This window comes from Mya arenaria, chromosome 12, assembly GCF_026914265.1.
Source record: "Mya arenaria isolate MELC-2E11 chromosome 12, ASM2691426v1".
Taxonomy (NCBI): domain Eukaryota; kingdom Metazoa; phylum Mollusca; class Bivalvia; order Myida; family Myidae; genus Mya; species Mya arenaria.
Window position 1 is genome coordinate 51,350,622 of NC_069133.1, and position 17,516 is coordinate 51,368,137.

At 33.6% G+C, this 17,516-nt stretch overlaps 1 protein-coding gene across 4 annotated transcripts; it reads right to left on the bottom strand.

Moving 5' to 3' along the window:
* Positions 1-1,251: 1,251 nt before the first annotated feature.
* On the bottom strand, positions 1,252-17,326 carry LOC128212085 (trichohyalin-like). 4 transcript variants are annotated; one of them, XM_052917342.1, is made up of 15 exons: positions 17,220-17,326; positions 16,667-16,844; positions 15,566-16,082; positions 14,911-14,996; positions 14,558-14,687; positions 13,116-13,411; positions 12,401-12,592; positions 10,820-10,955; positions 9,222-9,332; positions 8,684-8,903; positions 8,204-8,368; positions 7,552-7,697; positions 5,598-5,742; positions 5,015-5,129; positions 2,521-2,661 (listed from the first exon to the last, which is right to left on the bottom strand). In XM_052917342.1, the coding sequence occupies exons 2-14, from the start codon at positions 16,842-16,844 to the stop codon at positions 5,016-5,018; spliced, it is 2,436 nt and encodes an 811-aa protein (XP_052773302.1). In that variant the 5' UTR covers positions 17,220-17,326; the 3' UTR covers positions 2,521-2,661; position 5,015. The 4 variants fall into 4 exon arrangements, with proteins under 4 accessions (XP_052773300.1, XP_052773301.1, XP_052773302.1 ...); XM_052917340.1 differs by lacking the exon at positions 5,015-5,129 and having other exon boundaries at positions 1,252-2,661; XM_052917341.1 differs by lacking the exons at positions 5,015-5,129; positions 17,220-17,326 and adding an exon at positions 16,965-17,084 and having other exon boundaries at positions 1,252-2,661.
* Between the last annotated feature and the right edge of the window lie 190 nt (positions 17,327-17,516).

Here is a 17,516-nt window from a genome sequence, read left to right on the forward strand (position 1 = left end):
TCGTAAAACTGTTGTTTAGTTATTTTGAAGTGTTCATGGCTGTTAATCATGACCATGACCTTTTACCATAAACTTTATAGGTGTCTTTTGTTGATAAAAGGCATCCTAGTACCAAAGTCTGATGTCCTTAAGGTCATACTGATTTCATATTAAGATCAGAATGAGGTTTTTATGCTCCAATGGGTTTGTTGATTTTAGCTCGACTGTTCTAAGACCCAGTTATTTGAGCATTCATCTGTTCATGTTTGTGAACATTTGTTCAAATTATGGCCCTTGGATCAAAACCCAGGGGTTCACAAGATTCCTATAGACTTATATAGGGTAAAGGAAATATTTGAACATCTTCTTGTCTTGAACAACTAGGCCGAAAACCCTTCACATTCAGTGGTCGCTACCAAGATTGTTCAAATTACCAGTATAGCCTTAGGGTCACAAGTTTCCTATAGACTTATATAGGAACCATTTTCAAAATCTTTAGGACTCGAACTAGTCCCAGACCTTTGACATTTGTCTTGTAGCATCATAAGATGGGCTTTTACGAAGTTTGTGTAAATAACCCCTCAAGTCAAGGTAAATGGCCCAACCTTTATGCCTACCTTTTTTTTGACGCTACAGCAATGAAATTTGGACCATGTGTACAGTTTTGAAAACAAATATTAATGTTGTGCTTGGTTGACATTGACTGTTACCTTTTGATCTTTCTTATTTTTAAAGCTACATCAATGCAATATGGACCATGCATTGTAATGTTATGAAAAAAAATATCAATCTTGTCCTTGAATGACCTTGGCTGTGACCTTCTGACCTACTTTCTTATTGTTGAAGCTACAGCAATAAAATTTGAACCATGTGTACCGTTTTGAAAACAAATATTTATGTTGTCCTCTGATGACCTTACTCCCACCCCTTTTTACCTTTCTTATAAGCTCTACTGGCTAAAGGCAAGGTGAGCTTATGCCGTGGTGGGGTGATCATTGTCTGTGCTATTGTGAACAACTGCTTGTTAAAAGTTCATCCAACTAATCTGCTTACTGTTTCAGCTGTCCTCGAATGTTGAACATGCAATGTTGACCACAAGAGCCATGCCAGTAGAGCATAGTCCCTCATGGGCCTCTTGTTGAAATAGTGACAGTAAATGGGATTAGCATGCATAAATCATGCATTTGCCAGTCATTTTGACCAAGACTGCAATGAAAATACCTTTCCGTATATTCAGCTTTATATTATGGTAGAAGGATAAACAAAGGCATCTGAATATTTTCAGCTTTACTACAAATCTGGAATTCTACATTACAATTCATAACTGTAAAAAGTATGCTATTACAAGAAATGTTAAAAAGGACTAGGTTGATAACTATGTCATTTTCATTTTACATGAAAATTTAGAATACGAGATGTATTAAAACATGGAAATGTTCTACTAAGACTGTATTTTTAAGGCAAACATGAAATAGCACATCTAGTATGAGATAAATGGCTAAGATCTTTTAGAAATATGACCGTAACTTATTTTAAAACTAAAAGTAAAATGCTACAAGGCATCCAGGTTTCCCTCTTCAACCAGTACTGTATAATGAGCAGTAAATATATGTATTTGGAAATACAAACATGCATTCATGAAATAAAATAACAACATAAGATTACAACATTAAACTCAAACCGATATCACAGACTCTGAACCTAACAATAAATATCTGTTCAAATACTTATTAAACAAAGATAAGTGATATGTCTAATATATAAATAATAGAACTGAATATCACTCATACATCTGTACATTTATTGCAAAATGGATAACCCCTATACCCTTCACATAATAATCTACTATCAGTAATTCAAAATGAAATCAATTTTAAAATGTCCCAGTGAAATTGGTACTCTCTTTATATCACCAGTTTTGTAAAATTCACATTGAAATATAACTATTTTGTTAAAAACCCATAAACACAACATACATAACATTCTATGTAGTCTAAAAATATACAATTTTCGTATTAACATATAACTTGAAATAAAACAAATGAAATAGCAACACTAAGAAGGAATTCATAACCATGTCTGTGTACGTAAAACACCATAGAAACAAAAACAATTCTGTATTCACAAATAGCACAATATGTCAATACAAAGTTGAGAAAACACCTGACATCTAGAATGAGCATTAGGTACAAACATGTAAGTCAGTGAAAGTATTGGGATATATATACAAAATGAAAATGAAAAATTAGTCTATCAGCTCCTTCATAAATACAGTCATACCTCATAGCTTAAGCCAATGATGAAATTAAACATTCTGACATTATTTACAATTTAAAAGCATTTCTTAACACTTAAGTTTCAGCTGAAATACATACAGAGCATCTGTAGAGTTCAAGGAATGAAGTTGCTAAATGTTGGAATGTTTCTGCCATTTGCAATAAAGTTTCTGCTACTTGATGTATTAAAGGTTGCTGCTGGGTATAGAAATATTGTCGTCAACTTCTGGAATGTCTTAAGTTAATGGGGAGTGAGGTTGCTGTGGTATGGCAAGCAATGCTGCTATCTGCCACATGGTATTATTTTGCTTGCCGGACTCCATGGGGGCTTGTAATCCCCCTCTCCTTGCTGTTCCCTCATTTTCTGAATTTTCCTGATTGTACTTTCCTTCTGTTGCTGATTTTCCTGAAAAACCACCAATATACATATATACCCCAGAATATATATAAATAAGACATAAGATTGTTACCAAGATCCATGTAATCCTGTTACTTACCGGCCTTTGCCATTTATCTTATGTAGAAAAGTGGCATCTCAGAATGTTTGGCCCAAAATACATGCAGCTAAAGACAAAACTCGTAGTTTAATTTATTCTGAGTGTAATTGTGATTTCTGTGTCCAACTTGAGATGAAAAATCCAGTAAAATGACACAAAAATGTTGCAGCCATGAACAGCTTTACAGTAATTTCATCATTTACAGCATTTGTTTGTCCAGTAGTTCGGGCTTGTTGTTATGGTAAGGATAAAAGAATGTATCATAGTTAGTATGCAAGCATAGTTTACCGTGTGTTCAAAAAGATAACTTGCAAACAATACAAAAGATGCAAACTGTAGAACTAGGCCATACAAAATTGATGCTTGTAAACAGTCTCCAGTTTTGATTGTATCTCGATGAAACTTGTACAGCATTTAGATATCCATTAGAGCTCGGTTCCTTTCGAAAACCAGCCAGATCCGCCCATGCATGCGTAGATTATGGGCCTTGAAAGTATAACAAATCAGTGCGTCTGTTAACAATCGCTTGTGAACTAGATACAGTATTCAGTTTTGATTGTATCTTGATGAAACTTGTACAGTATTTAGATATCAATAAGAGCTCGGTTCCTTTCGAAAACCCGATGACAATGAACATAGAATCAATTGAGTATGGCTTTATACATGTACATAAATGACATACTATTACTGTAGATTGCTTGAGTGTCGTGAGAGTTTAATATAAACTATAATTTAACTTTAAACCCTAGCTAAATATTCATTTAACAATGTTTACTATTCTACAATAATGATATCAGAAATAACTTGTATAAACCACATGCTAAAAGCCAAAAACTGGGGTTTTAAAGTGAGGATTATTTCTGAAACTAAAATTGAAAGCTTTTAAATTCAGACTATTGTACAATTGTATTGATTTTGCTAATTCTTTTTAATCACAAACAGTAGAAACTCCCTTGAAATGAATGTAAATGACTATGGGAACAATTTCAAAAGGATTCTAAGCCCCTTTAACTTGCTTTGGGCATGATTCCTCATACTAAAGCAGACACACGCCTAGTTTTCAGGATTCAAGCTGAAATAGAACTTCTGTTCAAAGTATATTTTGTCCAAGAGCAACACTTGAAATAACAGTATTAGTATAATTACAACAGCAGCCAATTGTGTAATACTTTGATAAGATGGCCACAGGCTATCTTTAAGCTATACATTTTGAACATTAAAATGATATGATTGGTTAAAATTATTTTTTTGGATAAATACTTAAAAATCAATGAAAATTTTGGCCAACTTTGACCAAACAAAAGAATTAACAAGTTATATACAATTGGCTAAAGAAGAACTTTTCACAACAGATACTGACTAAACAATATACATGTAGATGTATTTCAAACCAAGGGCACAAGACCAGCTAAGAGTCATACAGTTATAGAATGGTACATGATTATAAAAAGGATTCACTCAAGCTGCTAGTTACACATTAATGTTTCCTTATCACTTTTGAGCAAACTTGTGGTCCCATTTGTACAAATACTATAGGTAGAATAGCTTAGAAAAGAAGAAGCAAAGAGCTCTTATTACTTTTAGTTTCAAGAAGTTTACTTGTTAAATTTCAATGTTATTTTAGTAAGGAATAATATTTGATATTCACATTCTGCTCAAAAGTTTACAAAGTGAAAGCAGGTACTAAGAATGTGCAGGGTTTACAAAACTAAATGAATACTAAATATGGTAGTCATTATAAATATTAGTCAATTCTCTACTTAATCAATATCATGTGGCTGCTATTGATGCATCATTGGATTGATTTGAATATGTCTACAGTTTTTGATTTAAGTATGTCAGAAGTTCTTGATTCAAATATATCAAAAGTTCTTCATTAGAATTTGTCATCATTAAACTACAAAAAAAATCATCAAATTTAATTTCGCCCTAATATAGCCAAATGACATCAGATTCTGTCCTTATTAAAGAAGACAGGCTTTAGAAATCATTGCCATTTTTCTTTTCTTTTTTTCCTGTTAATTAATTAATCTTCTGCATGTCAGAGACAAATTTGTTTAATTTGTTGTTGTTTTTCTCAGAATTTGAAATAAATTTTATATTTATGTTATAGTTTTGAAAACAATTTTTAAAACTATGCAGAGTCAACAAAATCAAACTGATTACCACACTTCCGCATTCAACCCCAAAGTGATAAAAAAAAGCAATTAAAGTAAATACATTTCCTAAAGCCTGTCACTGCCCCTACACAATAGTTCGTACATTATCGACCACATGGGATGAGTTTGCCGGCTGGGCTCCATGCAGGTTTGAAATCGTCATAGTAATCATCGCTATGACGACGCTGTCTCAAGGCATCTTTTTGCTGCTGAGTTTCCTGAATATAGATAATCCAGTACACTCAAAACCTGTGATAATGAATACTGTCAAATATGATATACACAGTTAAACAGATAAACAACAATAAGAATCAAAATTCTGCCAGATTTAATCCCCATTGTTAACTCTGAAAAATAACACACTGACAACTGACTTCTCGCTGAAAATGCAATAAAAAATTTAAGCACCAATCCAAGATGAGGCCACTGAAATATCTGGGCAAAAATTGGTACAAGTCTAAATTGAATATGATTGTCATCTATAGGTCCTCTGTAAAAAGACTGAAGGTCAAAAATGTTAATTCATATCGTCAAAATGTCGCACACAGACTTTAATGTTGTATTTCACTATAAAGGCTCCATCAGGTCCGTCCAATATCTAGTGTCTCCACCACCCACCTTTTTCTTGAGCTTCTGTGTCATTACACCTGTTCCCTCCCTCACTCCTCTCAACTTTCCCAACTCACCTTTTTCTGGAGCCACTCATTGTAATCCTTCATGGCCTGTCTCTCCTTCTGCTTCTGTGTCATCACCACCTGTTTTGCTGTCTGTGACTTCTGTTCATGTTCCTTCTCCTTATTCGCTTCTATTATTTTGTCCTTTCTCTCCTTCCTGTAACAGTTCATTTATAATGTAAGGATTGCTTGTATAAAGCTGTTCATATCGCAAAACCCCTGCCAAGGGCATGTACGAAAGACGTTAACAAGACTTGTCTGTTAAGTGGTTAGCCACAAACAGTGTCTGAAAGTTTTCTTTTAAACAATATGTATTATATATATATATATATATTGATACTTTTTCTCAAACACATAGAAATCTAAAACTTTTGAATTTTATATTGTTTTTGTCTCTTGACCATACATGCCATATTTTCTGGAGACCATTCAGGGGGATTTGTTCAAAAGTCTGAAAATTCAGGGGGATTTTGGTAGTATTCAGGGGGATTTTTTAGCAGGTCTAATTCAGCAAAATTTCAAAGTATTTTAAGACGCAAGTACGAAAAAAAACAAATTGCCATAATTTTGAAAGGCTCCTGAGGGGATTATGTCCAGAATTTAAGGGGATTTTGGTCACATACCAGGGGATTTTCATCATCGCCATGTAGCATTACGGGCATGACACACATGCCAATTCACCTTGTTTACCCCTTTTTCCAGCACTTCATCTATATTTTTATGAGACACAACCATATTGCATAATAAAATCACTCACTTGCAAAATAGAATACTTCACAGAAAAATATGTTTCAGAGACAATTTAATGGGCTTACCTTCCTCTAAAATTGGATACAAAATCTGCTGCCTATGAACATAAATGATGACTTTCAGACTAATAGAGAGAATGGAATGAATTATCAATATTTTTCATTTCAATTCCCAAATAGTCAGATTTGTTTGCTTCTGATAAAAAGCAAATGCATAATTTATTGTTTAAGTTCATAAACATATCTTCTTTTGGCATTGATCAAAAAATAAATACATCACCACCATAATAAATAAATAAAAGTCATTTCATCCGAATTGTCTACTTTCAGTTTCTCTTCCGGAAGTTCTGTTATTTTCCGATATTTGCGATGAAGGTCAATGTCATGTGTGTAAACATATGTCAATGTCTTGTATGTAAACATATTAGTGAGGCATAACAAAGAACAGCATTGTCTATTAGTTATTTTAATCCTTTTCTTTAATGAATAATTTACTGTCACATTTTAATTATCAATCCTTTTGATGACAATGACACATGTTATGAAGAACGCTTTAATTTGTTACATCCTCTCTGATTGGATAAAATTATAGTTTTAACCAATGAAAATCGTCCTTTTATCTGACCAGTCTAATTGACATTTCTTACGCAAATTCTGTCAGTTTCAATCAAAACAATACATGAAATGTGCCCTGCTGATTTATTAGTGTCACCCAAAAGGTGTTGTTAAAACACACCATCAGTTGATAATCCAATTAAGCTTCAAGACAGGAAGGGCATTATAACTGTAAACAGGCATATATAATTAAACCCTGTGATAAATTTGCGTAATTTTAAACACTTTAATTCCGGGGGATTTTCATCCCCCTCCGGGAGACCGGGGGATGGGTCGAAATTCCGGGGGATTTTATCCCCCTCCGGGGGATATGGCATGTATGCTTGACTCAAGATGTGTATGCATCCGTGTGTACTGAAGTTATAATGTGCAGTAAATTGAATCACAGTTGATATCAAATAGTTTTTATAAAACTACGCCATTTTTACAGAAATTGGGTGTTTTGGTAATTTTAAATTGAAGTTATGTTTAGAAAACCAGGGCGCTACTGCATTGACATGAGGAAAGACACTTCTTTGTTAAATCTACAAGACAATCAAAAGTAACCCTTATTTATTTCATATTCAATCCTTTAAAACACTTCACAGGAACCAACTACCAACCATTTCTTAAATGCTGACTCGTTATCCTTTTCCTTCTCGAGTTTTTTCTCCCTCTCAGCCTGTTTCTGCCGATGTTTCTTCTCAATGGCTTTCTTGTGCTCATCAATCAATTTTTCATCTTTCGTCTCCTTCCATATCTCAAAGTCCTGGACAAAATAATTATGAATTTATTAACTTTTTTTGTATTGCAAAATAAAATAAACTTGATTTCTTGTCTACACATTTTTTTTTTAAATTCCTTGTGATCTCATTTCATTGACAAAATTTTAATGCGATAAGCAAATTACCATAACAGAAAATGTTCAATCAAATCGGTTCAAATTTTAAACGTTCTAGATGTTATTTTTTCAGAAATATGTACCAGTATAATCTTGAATCTATAATGCCTTTCGTTTAATCCTAAAGACAGGTGTTACAAACTAAAGGAGTGACCCTCTTCAAAAGCATCTGTCTACCATGGTCTTATAAATAAGATGTCCCACTTTATTTTATCATTATATTTAAAAAAATCAATATAATACCTCAACTTGTTACCTGGGTATATTTTAAAAAAAATCTTTAAAAAAAGTTCCATATTTGGTTGCATAAAAACAACTTTAAAGGTGAAAATTCCCCTGCACATCCTGAAGGGGAAGTGACCCATTAATGCTACCTTTTTAGCATCCTTCTTTTTTGAAAGTTTTTCCTTCTCCTCCTCATGTTTTTTCTTCTCTTCTTCGTGTTGTTTCTTGCGTTGCTCCTTCACAAATGATATCCCACGCTCCTTCATCCATGCTTCATATGAAAGCTTGTTCTCTTGTAATTTGTCTAGCTTTTCCTGTATGACAGAAACATGACATCTTGACTGTAGATTATTTTTAATATAATGATGTCCTTTTCCCAGACTTTTTGCTTTTGCCCAATTTCTCAAGGTTTACAAATTGTAAAACTATTGTTTAACCATCGAAAAACATCTAAATTTTAAAATTTCACCTACGGTATATAATATTGTGAAAATCACCAATAACAAATCCTCCAGATAATAATATGAACCATATTTGGTATTAGTTTTCCTAGCCATTTCGCTCACTATGTATACATGTCACATGAAGAGGTCAAAGGACATTTATGGAGTCTATTTCACTGTACAAACCTTTTCTTTCTTCTTCTTCTCTTCCTCTTCTTTTTTCTTTTTCTCCGCCTCCTTCTGCTTGATCTCCTTGTCACGCGCTCGCCGCCACTCCTCAAAGATTGTCTGTCGGATTGACATGGTGGAGTTGAACATCTCCGAGTCCTGGCTGGTGGCGGCAGAGCTTGGGCGAGTTCCGGGTAATGTGTGCCGAGGTTTGGGCTTAACCACCTTCTCATTTGTCCTAAGGAATGAAGAATAAACTAGAATTGTATTTCTGGCTAAAATAGATCACCATCAGTGCAATGTGCTTCGTTTATGCAAAATAATAAGAGGATGTGAATGGTCTAGTGGTTAAGGTGTCTGCCTCAAAGCCAGGAGGTTAACATTTTTTTTAGTCGCATAAAACCCTTTCAAGTAATTTCAAAATACTATGGGGTCTTAGGCATCCAAAATTGACATAATTTCCTCAGTCGGATTCCTCAAGTTAAGCCCGCTTAGGACATGTCAACATGAATACTGGTTTCACCATATTTATTTTCCATTTGGAACTTGTACATACTTGGCACTAGCAGATCTTTGAGTAGTGAGTTGTTTCGGGTCTGTCTGAGCATCCTCCACGCGGGAGATGATGTCGTCTGCCTCACGACGATCACTTCTTTGTTTGCTTGGCCTGGAAATACATTGTTTGTGTTATCATACTATGGAAGTATAAGTAATCACTAATATGGTATCATTTTTAAAGTACATACAATCATACTCAACAAGTCATATTTATCAATGGATGATATGTTAAAAATATGGGATTATGTTTACACCTCAATTTCCATTCCTTAAATGAACTGCCTTTCGGCAATTGCGTTCATCAATTGATGAACGCAACATCTTCGGATATGTTCGGATCGTAATTCATTGCATAACAATATACATGAAAGCTATTGATCTTGTTATTGGTTGTATTGTGTCTGCAGGTCCCGTAAAATATAGATCAACATTTTTAAAAGTGTTAGTTTATTATATTTTAAATATATTGGTACCAGAAGTGTTTCAATTGTACGTTTTAAAGTGATTTCAAGTGGTTGATCTTTTCCCGCGTTATTTTGACGTCATTTGAAAAAAATGTTTCCGGTTATAGTCGGGTCGTTCTATTTACAGAATGGGTAAGAACGGATGACTGAAAGGTTTTCTCTACGGAAATTAAGTATTTTTTTAACAATTCTTGAATGAAATAATGAACTATTGGTGTAAATATAAGGAATGAATAGCGGACCTTCGGATTCCACACACATTGACCAACCCAATTGCGTTCATACCCAGATAATGACATCAACCCTGCAATTCATTCCTTAAATGTTTAAAATATGGGATCATGTAAAAAAGAATGGATATGGGATTATGTTACAAACCTGAGGTCTAGATTTAATACTGACATGCCCCAATTTTAAGAAATATCTCAAGCTTTCAGGTTTAGTTTCATATCTAATTTATCCAAAATACTTGCTTCAACATTATCTTATAAAATTATATAAAGTTTATCATGATCATCTTAAGAGTAATTTCTTTTTAAAGTTTTATACCGGTAACTCTTAAACAGAACTGAATCACACAAATGATATCAAAACTAAAATGGTGAGCTTAAATATGTTCTGTTTTACACGACTTAAAGATTCTTTGTCAAATTGGAATTGTAGGACTGATAAAAAGCAAATAAAAAATATGAACATGTCTTGTATTCAACCTCAATTCTTAGGTTAATTTTCAAGAACTGAATACCTTATACCTAACTTTGAATTGATGTGATGCTAAATTGAATTGTGACTTCCCTCAAAAGTATATACATATAAATAATCCAAATCCAACTGCTTTTGTTTGTCTTGGGTTATCTTGTGACTGGTAAAACTCTCAATTTTTAAGTTAATTTTCAAGAATTGATATGGGTATCTTATACCTAACTTTGATTTGACATGATGCTAAATTGGATTGTGACACACTTCAATAGTTATCTACTTAGTTTAATGAAAGTATATACATTGAATCCAACTGCATTTGTTTGTCTCAGGTTATCATGTGACTGGTAAAACTCTCCAATGGTTTAACAGGTTTCAATATAATGTCAACTCCTTTACAACTATTTACTACTAATAACAAGTTTAACAATACCCCAAGAGCTTTTGTTCACGTTCTTTTTCCCGTACTATCCGCCTATCTGGATCCTCATCAAGCTCGGCACATACAGAGCTCTGGTCCATGGGAATACGGTCATCTCGTGACGACTCCTCCATTATGCTGGGCTGGTCTGAAAGACAAAAAAATAAACTGGTTGAAGCCATTTCATATACTGCTGCAATTTTACACATTTGACTTTTTCAAATTGCTTTCCACATAACTATTAAGTATTTTCTTACAAGTTAATGCCAAAGACATCAACATTGAAAGGTACATTCCAAAATTAAAGCATCAGTGAGGTGACAAACATCCCTACTCAAAAATGAAAAATACACACCCTTGAATTGCATCTCCTTTTCATCCTCATGAAAATGATTTTTAGGAATACAATAATATTGCAACATTTTCAATATAAAAAGAAATATATGGTAAAAACTGACAAAGCTTTTCATCCTCATGAAAATGTTTTTTAGGAATACAATAATATTGCAAGATTTTCAAAATAAAAAGAAATATATGGTAAAAACTGACAAAGGATTACAATTGTAATTTATTAAAATCAATATTCATATCCAACATTACATCAAATGCAGTTAAGCAATGGCCTTAGGGTATGTTAAAGCTTATTATCATGGGTATTCAGAATCTATTTCGTTTTCTTTCAATTTTGGACAAAAATTTATTGCCACGTATTAAAATGTGTTTTTAGTTTCAATAAGAATAATTAATGTCAGTGGTTGTGTTTGTGATAACAAGCACAGTCAGTTAATACACTTAATAAAAGAAGTTTTAATTATAATTTGAAACATTAAAGATAAGTGGAATATTATGTCTTCAAATTTATAGAAATTAAGATTGACAATGTAGAATGGGAGATAATAAATATTGAATTGTTAAGGAAAACTTACATGCATATATATGTATTTGAAAGACTGATAGAATAGGGATCTAGACAAACTTGATATTACAAGTACAAACTCAAATTTATGGGATTGAACAGAACGATGGAAAAAAAGTGGAGGCAACAAGACACATTGGGCTATAAAATAAGGATGTTTCTTAAGGCCATATATAACCAACAAATTAAATATATATTATTGTTTGTATACTGTACATCTTTTATGAATTGTACAAGTTCTAGCGATGATTTATAAGTTGATTTGAAGATTTTACAAGAACTTAAAATGCCTCCTTTCGGGGGGCTTGTAAATGTAAAAGCAACAACATCTACACAGCTCATATTTCAAACACAAAGGCTTATATTTTTTAAAAGAACCATCCTTATTTCAAAGCCTTACACATTGGCGAAACCATAAAATTATACCTGGTGCAGAAATATGGCCTTAAAAGTTCATTTTAAAATAATTAAGCAAATAAATTGATGAAAAAAATTATCATCAAACAAAAATTGCGTCTAAAAAAAGAAAAATATACATAACATGGCAAATTATACAATAAATACAATACATTGAAAAGAGTGTATTTCATTGCCTGTGACCTCAAAAACAAACACTAAACTTCTACATAACATGTGAAAGACCTGTAAGAGAATAAAGTAAGTCACTAAGTTCTCACCTCCAGCTGCCAGTTCCCCAGTGATTGAGTCATGTGATACAGATTTCTTCATCCCAACCCCCCTCCTCTCTACAGGGCGTTCTGCTCGGGGGCGGGGACGCTGTTTAGAGCCACTAGTTTTGTCTTTTTTGTCATCTGCGTCGTCTTGCAAGAAGTCAAACAGACCTGGCTCTTTTTTAGGCTTTTGTTCATCTGAAGTAATTATTACACCAATTAACTGAATGTTTCTAGGTTAGCTCATTCCTCTAATTCTCCTGTATTTATATTGGTAATTCATAACAAACACCATCAGTATGCATAGTTACATGAAGCATATACACACATTTAATATCTTATGTTTTATTTTTTTGCTTAATTGAATATTTTTCTTTACCTACTATTACTATACAGTTACTAAACAGTATGGGTTTTTTCTGGCCAATTTCAGGCAGAAATTTGGCACCATTTCGAAAGCAAGATCATACTTTTTTAGTAAAATAAAAATTCTCAATTGAAATATGATTCTGATATTTTTTGTGAGGTGGAAACCATGTTTCCATTTTAAGAAGCAAACCTCATAGAAATTATTTACTTAGTCTTTCTTTAATGTCATTATTGTTAATTACTTGAAAAAAAATATTTGCCAATCAGAAAGGCTCTGACCTCATTTCAAAAATGGTGGGAAAATACTGAAAACATTATATCTAAAATCTATGTTTATCTTATTTACCCCTACCTTTCATATCTAATCCTGATGACTTTTTTCCTGAAGTAGGGGTTTGTCTGCCAGTGGAAAAAGGGCTCTTTCTGCCTGTTCCTGTGGGGGTTTCCCGACCAGTCGGAGTTTTCCGACCCGTGATTGACTTCTGTCCTGCTGACTTGTCGTCCTTCGTAAATCTACGCCTCTCTCGGGAGCTAGTTGTCTTTTCTGTCTTATCTTCCTCAAACTCTATTTTTCGTTCTTTGCGTCCGAATATGTCCACCTTTGGTTTAGGTCTCTCGCTGCGACCAGGCGACTCAAGGGAGAGAGATCTGAAATATTACACATATTTGTTATATTCTTTTCCGTGAGTTAAAGAGATTTATTTGTGAAATAAAAATGATATTATTGTCAAAATTGCAATATATTTCACCTATGTGAACACGGAAGGTAAATAAAGCTTTTGGAGTTCACTCTGTGAAAGATATATCTATCCAACACTAAAATGAACAATTATCCTCCATTTACTCCATGTTAAAGTTACATTAGTGTAAAAAAAAATATATGATTTTAAATGAAATTAGTAAGCTTAATGTAATGAATAAAATTTCATGCAAATTCAACAATTCTTTGTAAAATTCTATGTTTAACAATAAATTAGTAATACAGTCAGTGGTTATGTCTTACTTTAACTGACTTTCACATCCCCATGAAACACAAGTAACTGTCAATCCAAGTTTAACAACTAGTTAATGAAAATCCCACCTTATATATGATATTATGTACTGTCATTAATAATACAGTAGTACCATGCTTTTTAAACCTGTCCAAATAAATAAAACACTTTTTAAAACTGTTCATCATGACCTCCAAAATGTATTGTATTAAAAGAAGACTGATTTGCCAAAATGTTTTCAGTAATCAATGGATGTTTGAGAGACATAAAATGGTGTGATATACATATAAGTAATCCAATCTTCTGAAGTTCACAATTTTCACTGGCTTATAACAGTTCACCAATACAATTTTTTCTTTTATAATCCCTAAAACAAACATTATCCTACAAACTTTCAAAGACAGAACATTATCAAAAGAATAAAAATATCAAAAAATAATACGTACTTGGTATTAAATTTTGCATCACACTCAACATATATTTATACAATAGGCACAGTGTAAGAAGCTGTAGAGCCTCCATAGTTAAAAGTATTTTTATTGCCAAACTTTTACAATTGACATTCAATAATTGATTAGGATACATTAATCAGAAAAAAACCTTCAGTCAACACAAAATTTGGAACACTTAAAAATCCTGTTATGATTGATATGGTATGTATGATGGCAGTATTTACCAGTGTCAATACCCTTGGAAATACAGATAATTATGCAAATAAGTGTACTCCAGTTTACAACAAAATTGTTTTTTACTACATTACACCAAATGATGTTCTTGCACCATACATCCTGAAGACTCCTACCTTGGTGAGGATTCCCTGGACCGTAGCCTAGTCTCCTGAGTGGGGGCGCCATGCCTGCCGCGGGGAACCGGACGTGGGCTTTCATTGATTGGCATAAGGCTCGAGTCAGGCGTCTTCCTGCCTCCTTTTACTATAGAATTGGGATTATAAGTTTTAGTTATTATCTGTATTGCTTTATAATGTAAATAAAAAGTCTGATTGATCAAAGGAGAACTCTGAGAAAGAAACTAGACATTATTAACATACCTCAAGCTAAATTTACTTTCAATTTTTCACTGAACATCAACCGGCAGCTGTTTGGAGTAAACAAACTGATATCTTTAAAATTAAAATTAATTTTGGATGTTACATACAAAAGTCAGAGCTAGGAGAGGCTCTGTCCTGGCCGGGAACTGGTGACTGTCGAAAATTTGGAGCTTTCCACTCTTTTTCCTTGGGACTGAAACAGATAAATGTATAAAACGATTTTCAAATCTATAAATACATGCAACTGTATGATCTTAGATGTGTTACGTACCAGGCCAAAGATGCAACAGATCACTTCAGAGAAAAGCATGCTCAACCCTGAAGGGGTTGACTGGTCTTTATAAATACTTAATATATTCTCCAGCCACACGGAGACCTGGATATGCAAATTTGCATATAATCAAGTACATCAATGTACAATGGATTTGCTTCCACCTACAGTGGAATGTTTCACTATGAATGCACTTCTGCTTACAGCGGAACTTTACATTACTTTCCACTCCCAAAAGACTCGTCCTGCAGTAAGGCAACTCCAATCTGGCAGTTGTCGTCATCCCACCACTGCCACCATTTGCTACGTGTGAGGCCAAAGACGAAAGTGTAGGAGTTTTCATGACAGAATTTTATTGCCTTACAAAGTCATATTTGGTTAAAATATCATATTTTGTTAATGCTGCTGTAATTTTAAATGAATACACAAGCAAAAGCCTAGCCTGATTAATTGCCTGCTTATAAAATAGTGAATAACACTCATATAAGTACCTTTCTCTTGTAGGTGACTGTCTAACTCCAAATATTTTTTCCTCTGCAGTGAGTTCTCTTGTGACAGGAGACTGCTTCCCTGGGGCAGGTGAATGCTTGCCACTGGGAATTGTCTTTGGTAGACCCCCGGGACCAGGAGAGACTGGAGAATTTCTAGAAAACAAGCCTTCCTCAGCCGGTGACTTTCTGTGTTTAGAACTGTAAACTGGAGCATCAACAGTGTCCATCCCAAACTTGCTGTCCAGGGGAGATGGGGTGGTGCGCCCTTTTGGACTTCCTCCTAAAGTGCCAAACATTCTGTCCACATCACGGTTACTTTCTTTTGAGAATCGAGGTGATTCTTTTAATGGCGGAGTTTCTCGTAATGTAGACTTAGTGTCTTTTTTTGAAGATTTCAGGAACCTGTTGGCTTCCCCGGGACGTAATGTGTCTCCTAGGTCAGGTTTTGCTCTTCGCTTGGCAGATGTTGGTCTTTCAGGCCTGCCCTGTTGTCTAGCTCTGTATTCCATCTTCCAGCCTGTAAAGAATATTTGTAAAACCTTATTTATTGCAAATGAGTTAACCAATGACCTGCTATTGAAGTGTTTAAGGTATTTTAATTGATTTTTTGACCAAAAGGGTTTTCCTTCTTAAGTATTTTCATTTTTTAGTTAAGTGAAATGGAACCATTGACACATGTATTTCTTCAATAAATTTCTGTTTTTGTTCATAAATATTTGTACCTGGCTGATAAACATTAAATTTAAAAACAACAAATGCAAGATTTTTTCAAATAAAAATGTGTTTTTTGTGCATAACTAAACCATTTTGTTGACATACTGAATTAAATGTAAAGTAAAGATAAATAATAAAAAGTGTTTGCAGTAGATAGGTGCATACGTCAGATTGTCTATATACATGAACTAGCCACGCATTTGTGCAAAATGCTAAATAACCCAACATATAAAATTAATTAATGCCCAACCTTTTTGGCATCGTCCATGTCAGAATAATATAATCAGTATTCTGGTGAACTCAGACACTGGTGGAGTCATTAGATCAAACTCAAATTATAATTAAATATGAATATGCATTTAAAATATAAATCATCAAATCCCATACTATTTTCCTCATCACTGTCCAGTCCTTCACTCTCCTCACTAGTGATGTCCGCACTCAAACCAAGTTTCTTCCTTTCCCTCATCTTTGCCTGCAGTTCCTGTTGAAGGGAGGTTTTGGGTAGTTGCTGCCTCTGACGCTTTGTCGTTGCACTGTATACCGGAGCATCAATAGTATCCATCTGATTAAAAAATATTTAAATGATCAACAAAGTGAGAGAATAAAATTTAGAAAAATCAGTCTGCTTCATTATATACAGTTTAAGGAGTAACATTATGAGTAGTAATTCCAAAAATCTTACCAGTTTTACCACTCAAATTAACCCCAACCACACGATGAAACCTGAATCCTTATATGTAAAAATATTTTCGGCAAATTTTTATTGAACAATAACAGAACTTGGCATTATGACAAAGGTGCTTTCCCGATCGATGACAAAGATATGATTAAACAATTCAACGGTCACAGTGTTCAAGTTTGAACTTGACCAGAGGAATTTCAACTCAACAATTTTAATGTTTGAACAATGCAACATAATTTATCAAACAAACCGTACAATTGTTTGTTGATCTTTGTTGTAAAATACCGCAAGCTATCAAGGAACAACTCAAAAATCAATATTTTTTACAGGAATCTTCTTTCACAAGTTGCCATATTGTTTACGTTACCAATGACAGAAATAGAATTAGAACAAAACGAAATCTACAATTCTACAATTTATTCTTATAATCAATGCATACATTGTATTAAAGTTTGAGATTTGACGTCTAAGAATAAGTTATTTTTTCAACAGTCAGGGAAAGCTTGTTTTGACCAAAATGTATAATTGCTTCTTCCATAAAAAGCTAATTTC

Excerpts from the sequence above, each read along its gene's own strand:
- LOC128212085 (XM_052917340.1), bottom strand. The coding sequence starts at position 16,844 with ATGGATACTATTGATGCTCCGGTATACAGTGCAACGACAAAGCGTCAG. Across the intron at positions 5,743-7,551 it reads GAGTCAGCATTTAAGAAATG|GAAGGAGAGAAAGGACAAAA; the intron begins GTTGGTAGTTGG and ends GAACTGTTACAG. Across the intron at positions 2,662-5,597 it reads ATGAGTGGCTCCAGAAAAAG|GAAAATCAGCAACAGAAGGA; the intron begins GTGAGTTGGGAA and ends GTGGTTTTTCAG.